At 32.2% G+C, this 7,957-nt stretch overlaps 2 protein-coding genes across 5 annotated transcripts; one reads left to right on the plus strand and one right to left on the minus strand.

The window, feature by feature from the left end:
• Positions 1 to 2,044: 2,044 nt before the first annotated feature.
• Positions 2,045 to 2,690, plus strand: LOC140891902 (heavy metal-associated isoprenylated plant protein 24-like). The gene is made up of 2 exons (XM_073300575.1): positions 2,045 to 2,225; positions 2,304 to 2,690. The coding sequence occupies exons 1-2, from the start codon at positions 2,045 to 2,047 to the stop codon at positions 2,597 to 2,599; spliced, it is 477 nt and encodes a 158-aa protein (XP_073156676.1). The 3' UTR covers positions 2,600 to 2,690.
• LOC140891907 (uncharacterized) lies at positions 2,188 to 5,067 on the minus strand. 4 transcript variants are annotated; one of them, XR_012152660.1, is made up of 4 exons: positions 4,927 to 5,067; positions 3,875 to 4,010; positions 2,430 to 2,534; positions 2,188 to 2,326 (listed from the first exon to the last, which is right to left on the minus strand). XR_012152660.1 is itself a non-coding variant. In XM_073300602.1 (4 exons), the coding sequence occupies exons 1-2, from the start codon at positions 5,041 to 5,043 to the stop codon at positions 3,876 to 3,878; spliced, it is 252 nt and encodes an 83-aa protein (XP_073156703.1). In that variant the 5' UTR covers positions 5,044 to 5,067; the 3' UTR covers positions 3,015 to 3,274; positions 3,370 to 3,398; position 3,875. The 4 variants fall into 4 exon arrangements, 3 of the variants coding, with proteins under 3 accessions (XP_073156710.1, XP_073156703.1, XP_073156691.1); XM_073300602.1 differs by lacking the exons at positions 2,188 to 2,326; positions 2,430 to 2,534 and adding exons at positions 3,015 to 3,274; positions 3,370 to 3,398; XM_073300609.1 differs by lacking the exon at positions 2,188 to 2,326 and having other exon boundaries at positions 2,425 to 2,534.
• Between the last annotated feature and the right edge of the window lie 2,890 nt (positions 5,068 to 7,957).

Raw genomic sequence — 7,957 nt, forward strand, 5'->3', positions numbered from 1 at the left:
TTAGAAACACTAAATCTAAAGAATGAAACTCATCTCCAATAAAGTTCGAAAATTATTAAAAAAAATTTGACTTACACATTTAAAATAATGATATTATTATTATGGTTATTACCTTTAATTTTACATTATCCGTGGAGGACATGGTAGCTTACAATTCACGTCGAGGCTGAAAGGCGGTGTATGCATTATTATTAGATCAGTATTCGCAAACGATGTAATGTAGTTCACGGAACTAAATATGGATAAATGCAAAAATAATGAAATCAAGAATTTTCCTTTCTGAGATTGCAGCAAATTCAGGGTTAATTATTGGTTATATTTATAGGAAAAAAATTGTAATTTTGATATACTTTTTGGTACTTATGTTTATGTACTCAGATTTTAGTATTATTCATTTTTTTGATAGACCTACACAGGTTAGAACTATGTTAGGGTTATATCCAAAAAAGACTAAAATTGAAAAATAATACAAGATTCACATTGAAAATTGACGATATAGAAAATCAAAATAGCATAACTATTGTTGATATACAGGCTATAATATTCCTTATTTTTATTTGTAAAAGGCAATGAAAATCTAACGAGTGATTAAGATAAGGGGTTTGAATAGCTAATTAGTATGGCGTGCACCCAATTAAGTAGCAACTAGAATTGGATTTTTAAAATTCTCCGGATATCCATATTCTATAATGCATATTCACGTCTTCGAGTAATCCACAATATTTCATATTTTAATGCGTTTATTTAGTGGGATGAGATTACACGTGAATAAATCATATTAGGATTATTAAAATGATTTTGAACGATTTAAAATAATGATGGATAAACAGTAACATGTTTACTTCGAGTTATTAATTTTGGGATTGAAATAATGATTGAAGGATGAAAGACAGTTTTACCTTCCACTTATGATATACAATCTTATGCTTAATTTTGTATTCATATAATTTGGATTGAGTTATTTTTGAACTAAATTATTATTGATTCACACGGAGTTATTTTTATTTATCAAAATTATTAAGTATAAAAATATATATTTTTTCAAAAATAATAAAATTGATAAATTGAGTTATAAAAAAAATGAGAGACAGAAAGAAATTGAGAGGGAAACAAAATAATTGAAAGAGGGTAGATTATGATTTATAGGTATTTTTTCCACAAATATGGGTTAGGATATGTTATTCCTTGTGTAATTAAGGATGTCTAATACCATGAATTAGGGTTGAATGATGGGACTCGAGATTTGAGATATTTGATTTTTTTTGCAAGTAAACAATGGATGAAATTGGATTAATAAGCTTATCATATTGTTATCAAGCCAAGTAAACACACCCCCTTAACTAAAATATCAAATGTAAATATTTCAAGAGCAGTTCTTTTGTATTACGATCTTATGGATCTACGTTCATGAGAGTGGACAATGATCCGATTTATATATGCAATGAAAACTAATAGCACTTTCGATATAAGAAAACATTATTTTTTTCTTGAGTTGAATTGGGTAGTCTGAGCCATATTTCACAAAATTGACCAATGAGATGATTTCATAAGAGGTTTTTTTTATGATATATCCAGCAATTCATGCATAGATTAGTCACATGCCTAAACTTTCACGAAGTGTAAGAACTAATCTCAATCCATTAATTTTTCTTCATCAACCAAACCTTGAATCCAAAGATAAAAAAATCTCCAACACAAATCTATGTGTGTGTATAAATATATATATACATATACATATACATACATGTATATATATACATACACAAAAAGATCAAAGCATATTCCCCTAACCAACTAAATTGACCCCAAGCTCAATTTGTAGCCTGCCACCACCATTGACGTGTAAAAAGTAAAAATTACCAAACAAAGTGACCAAGTCGCCGCCCAATAATTGGTTTTTCTAGCTCCTTGCTAGTGAAGAAAGAATCCCACAAGCTATTACAAAGTTCATTTAACCAACTTTTATTCACACACACTACACACAATATGTGCGTGTATATATGTGGTGCATCTATATATTTACGTGAGTTGTGTATAGCACTGGATGATATTAATTCGTGTGAAATTATTAGAGATGGGAGTTTCGGGGACATTGGAGTACTTGTCTGAATTGGTTAGCCTCCCAAAGAAGAAGAAGAAGCAATTGAACACAGTAGCTGTTAAGATCAGAATGGATTGTGAAGGATGTGCTCAAAAAGTCAAGTCTGCACTCTCCGCTGTTAAAGGTACGTAACTACTCCATTTATTACACCACCTTTACATATTACATTCGCCAATTCATCGGAACGTATGCATGCATGCAGGAGCAAAATCAGTGGAAATAGATCTGAAAAATCAAAAAGCAACAGTGGATGGGTTTGTGGACGCTAAGAAGGTAATGGAAGCAGCCAAGTCAACCGGTAAGAAAGTCGAGCCATGGCCGTACGTACCTTACACGCTGATTGCGCACCCTTACGCCTCCGGAGTCTATGACAAGAAAGCCCCTCCGAATTTCGTGAGAGGGACTGATGAACCCGGAGTCGCAACGCTTAACCCTGATGAACAACGATACACACAAATGTTTAGTGACGATAACCCACACTCATGTTCTCTCATGTAATCCTCCCAACTTCATGCATGCCTCTGTTTTAAGATAAGTATATATAATAAAAAGAGAGATGTTACTCCAATAAATTTCATATATATATATATATATATATATATATATATATAATTAATATTATCGGAAGTTCTTATATAAAATAACAAAATATGGCCTATTGAAAGGAATAATACTGGAGAGTTTCCTGGCCTTTAGAATATGATCCATAGACCATATTATGATAATTAGGTAGAGGTTGCAAATACTACCTTAGACCAGCACAAGTAGTAGATTGGCAAGCCACACAAGACGCAGAGCGATATTAACGCTCAAACACATCTCCACACCCCAAACCCCAAGAATCAAATATCAGACAAAACTCGATTAGATGGCTAATGCTCAAATATTTATATGATCTTTTGTCTTTGAGAGGAACTAGGGAAAAAAGCTCGAAAACGACTTTCTGTATAATTTTACAATCACAAATTCCGAAACATAGATAATATGAAACCTATATCAGGTTACAATATGAAAGGTCAACGCATAATATGCATCCATGACTACAAGCCTCTTCAGTATTGTTTTTGTGAGGAAGAGTCCCCAATGTCCAGCAAGGCCGCATTCGTCCCTCGCCTTCAAATTTTATATTCTCCCGCAGCATTAATGCTTATTAAAACAGAGGAAGAAGGTTTGCTGTAAATAAAATTTTTCATTATTTAAGATGAAATACTGGGAAGTAAATATTGGGTAAAATACTAAAATAGAGAGAAAAATTAATAATACTTCACCGAAAAGTTTGAAGAAAACCCCTAGCAACCTGACCGTAACATCAAATTGAACAAAATATTACCAGTAATGAGGAATCGGATTAAGGAATTAGAACAGGAAAAATAGGTCGAGCAAAGAAAGGAAGTCTCTAGTGATTTCCCAGATTGGGTTATTTATTTTGCAAAACTTAAACCGATACCAGTCTCATATAAAAATGGGTGAGAGTTACGATCCCTCAAACCAGTATACAAGCACAGATATTCTTCCCTGCTACTTCCAATTTTATTACAGCTCGTCATAAAATTCGCAACAGAACGAACCCCTCTTTTGCAACGTATTACAAAGAAAAAATATCAAACATACATAATGACGATGAAAGAAGCATACCAGACACCTTAAAGATTTGTCATAATCACAAATACATCATTCATACATAATTTACATTGTTCATCCACTTCATGGTTTAAGGATTAGACGATTAGTAGCAAAAACCATAGCTTAAAAGCGGGCATTTAACAAGCTAACCTTAGTAATGTGAATTATCAAACACCCAAGGCTCCTGCTCAAAAAGCTCACGACCATTCATTTGAACCAAGCCTGCAGCTATATCCTCTGCACGCTTTCTTGCTGCTTCAGCTTTTCTGGCATAGGCATCAGCATCCTGTAACAAGTAACATAATGGTTCATCTTTACACACAGTTTCAACTATTGTATCAGAGCCTGCGCTTCATTTCTGACCTTAAGTGCGGGGAAAATTATGATGTTAGAATTCTGATTTTCATAGCAAAAAGTCATAGTTAAAGTTCATATTTGCCTTTAAGTGAAAAAAATAATAATAATTTAACTAAAAAACTGACATAACTTAAGAATAGATACAAATCTCCAATATTCAGAAATCAAAACAGCTAGTCATAGGTCATTTGGTACGTCCTAAAATGCCACTGCATCACATTTTGGAAGCATTGCTGGAATTTTTGCAAATTCATACTAAACCTTATTCCAGAATTATGGGTAACAAACATACGAGTAAAAAATATTCGCATTGAAAATCCAATTTTGCAATTTTCTGATAGAATCACAATCAATGGTTCCTGTTATTTTGATCGACTCCACAGGCACAAGTAACGCGAGTTTTATCATTTATGTGACAACAAAATATTTGAAATTAGAAACACAAGGTATTTTGCATCAAGACCCGCTGTGCTATGTAAAATGGACATAAATGATAAACCCCACATGCTTTTCCAACTTGCTGCTAAATCCCCCGATACAAAGATTTTTTATTTTTTCGTTTTTAAATCACATGTAACTACGCAACTGCGAATCAAAATATCTCAAGTAAGCGTGATTATTTTAATAACACTCAAAATCATATTTTTATTTTTGAGTATCCGAATTTCATAAGAAAAAATTGATGAACATGTACATGTATGCAATTCACACAACAAAAGCAGCTACCAGAACTGTAAAATCCCTGAAAAAGAAATCGAACCAAATGGAAAACCTCACCCGGTTTTCATAAATCACACCAATTACGATTCATATAGATTCTAAAAGAGCTGGAAATCGCGAAGTACCTTTCGGCGTTTCCAGGCGAGGAATTGGGATGCTGTGATGGAATTAGGGCTTGAATTTACGGCAGGGGTTGGATTTGATACACTTGTTTTAGCATCATTCTCAGTTTCCTCGCCCATTTTGGAGTCGTTGGGATTGGAGATATCAATTATCAAATATAAATCTCTGTATTTGTGTGCATGTGCAGAGACCGATGATTGGAGTTGCATATTGGGCTTGGGTTGGCCCAAAATAGTTGGTCCACAACCCAATTTACAGTATCTGGGTTCCCGATCCAAACCTAGATACTTGTTCGAACTCGACCTGTTGATAATTCGAAAGTCGTTTATAGATAATGTTTGGAATTGTTTTCAAAAAGTGTTTTTAAGCTTTTCATTTAAATTTTTTGATATAAAAAAATCTCAAAAGTAATTTTTGGAAGATAATTAGAAAGTGATTGCAAAAAAATATATAATGTTGTAGAAATGATAAAATATATAAATTCTGAAATGTTTGAATAGCGTGTGAAAATAAAAGTGAAAACTTGAAAATCAGAAGTAAGTAGTGCTTGATAAATAATTAAATATTTTTAGTATTAATTTGTTAGGTGAATCCAATGTTCAAAAAATTGCTACACGATAAACGGGTGGCCACCCACCCACCCGCCTAGCGCTTAAGTGGTCGTCTAAGCTTCGCCTATATGTGTTTTTTGTAAATATTTTAAATTAATTACTAAAAAATATTATAATTTTATAATATCTAATATTATTCAAAATATGCATAATTTTTTTTACACTTTCATTAATATTTTTTCAACCTTACTTATTAACATGCATAATTTTTTTATGTGACGTATATATTCAACAACACAAATTTGTTTAACAATTTATAAAGATTTTATTAAAAAAAATTTCAAAAATAAAAATTCATACTGAATAGGCAGTATTTTTACCTGTCTAGGCAAGTTTTGAGCCGCCTAGGCGGTATAATCATATTGCCTAGGAGGTCGATTTTTCCACTCATGCATAGAGATGCCGAGTGATCGTTCACGGCCTAAGCGACAACTTTTAGAATACTGCTAGAATCGAATCAGAATCACCAAGTGCAAACTTAATTTAAACATGAACCTAGTTTAAGAAAAAAAACACAAAGCTCATTTTTAAACTAAAATTAAGAATCATTTTTTCTGATGATTACAAACACTAATTACACAATAACTCAAATGCTTCTTATTATTCGTATATCAAAAGCCTTGTACTCTTTCTTGATTCCAAAAAGAAAAAAGAAAAAGAAAAAGCCTTTTATTCGGATACTCAAAAAATAATTAGTCTTGTACCGAGTCCCATCGAGAAATATTTTCTTGACCAACTAATGAAATAATTAGTCAATCAAGTATTTCATCGAGACAAAGATCGTGGACAGCCATTAGTCTTGCATCCAAAGTAAAGATCCAAACCTCCAAACTCCATGTATATATCTCCAAACATAGCAAATTCTCAAGACAACACCCTAAAATCCAATATACAATTCAATCATTAGCATAAATCCAACAAAAAAAAAAAAAACAGAAGAAGAAAAAAAAACATGCATGTATCAATGAGAAACAATACATGCACATTTAACAATTTGACTCAGTTACTGGTTCGACAGGTCCTGTGCATTTCTCCTTGTACAAGTCCTTTTATTGTGGCCAATTACTTTGCATATGTTGCAAGTGACATGAATGGATCTTTTTTGTTTTTTCGAGGCTTCATTTGGCTCCCTAGCTTCTTCTGCTAATTTGCAATCTACCTTGTTTAAACACTTTATTTGCTTTCTTAAGTATTGGAGGCTTCAGTGGAGGAATCTGAGAGTTCTCTGACCATTTTGATTCATCTGAAATTGCATTGATCATACCACTATAAGTCTTTAGGTATGCCTCGATAGTCAAATATATATGGGTCCACAAACTGTGTTGGATCATATCTCATATACAAAATGCAACTCATAACATGCTTACAAAGCACCCCACATACTTGCCACTCTCTAAATTGACAAATTTTGGTCATTAAGATTAACAATATATTTCATATTATCATACACTTCAAACATAAAGTCAGATGCCGTCATTACCAATAACTTCCTTCCTTCTCTTTGATTTTTTTTCCCACTTTTGCATTGACATTTGGTGGCAATTTGGTTTCCAATTTAAAGCTTTGATATATTGGATAAAAAAACCTCTTCATTATCTTTCTTCTGTACCACAAGAAATTTCAAAACCAGCTGAAAACCTATACACATAAAATAAAACATCATCCACAACACAAAGTCAGAAAATAAAATTTAATTCACATAAATGAGTAGCAATACAATAAACAATAGACATGATCAAAAGAATCCACATCCAAAAATATCTGAAGGCCGCAAGCCAAAGCCTTCATGTCTTTAACAATATTGAAAATAAAAATGCAAAAGTGGTGATATCACAACCTTATTAGGGAAAAAACGGTGATTAAAGTCAAAATACTCAAATGAATAGCAGCATCAAACTCTAAATTTTATGATTAATTCAACATAATTGTTCCTAAATCACATATAAAAAAATCGAAACTATTGTAAAATCATTAAAAATTATCTCAACAAATATTGGTAGAAGAGCAAGAACCTTGCATAGAAATCGTTCAAAGCATGAGAATATTAATCTGTTTAATTTTAGTGCGTGAAGACGTGAAGTGTAGGGTTTTTGCTCTTAATTTTTCTATTTGAATTGAAAATGGGACATTTTAATTTATTATATTATATAAAAATGAGAGTTTTAATTTAATTAAATTGTTTTAATTATTTATGATGAAAAATTACTAATATGACCCTGTTTTGGTAGGAAAGTGAGTTGAGAAGTGGGATCAGGGATGAAATTGAATTAGTTCAAAAGGTGAGGGATGAATTTGAATTCTAAATGAAACGCCAGGGATGAATTTAAATTTTTCCCATCGATTCACGGTATCGAATAACATGTACATATTACTTTCCGGTGATAACAAAGGCTTGAGACTTTATTATGATATTAAGGCCCCG

The sequence above is a fragment of the Henckelia pumila genome, chromosome 1 (genome assembly GCF_033568475.1).
Source record: "Henckelia pumila isolate YLH828 chromosome 1, ASM3356847v2, whole genome shotgun sequence".
NCBI classification, from domain to species: domain Eukaryota; kingdom Viridiplantae; phylum Streptophyta; class Magnoliopsida; order Lamiales; family Gesneriaceae; genus Henckelia; species Henckelia pumila.

Bases quoted from the DNA above. Each gene is read 5' to 3' on its own strand.
- LOC140891902 (XM_073300575.1), top strand. From the start codon at position 2,045: ATGATATTAATTCGTGTGAAATTATTAGAGATGGGAGTTTCGGGGACA. The intron at 2,226-2,303 runs GTACGTAACTAC...GCATGCATGCAG, and splicing joins TGCACTCTCCGCTGTTAAAG to GAGCAAAATCAGTGGAAATA.
- LOC140891907 (XM_073300609.1), bottom strand. From the start codon at position 5,043: ATGGGCGAGGAAACTGAGAATGATGCTAAAACAAGTGTATCAAATCCA. The intron at 4,011-4,926 runs GTACTTCGCGAT...TACTTGTTACAG, and splicing joins TCGCCTGGAAACGCCGAAAG to GATGCTGATGCCTATGCCAG.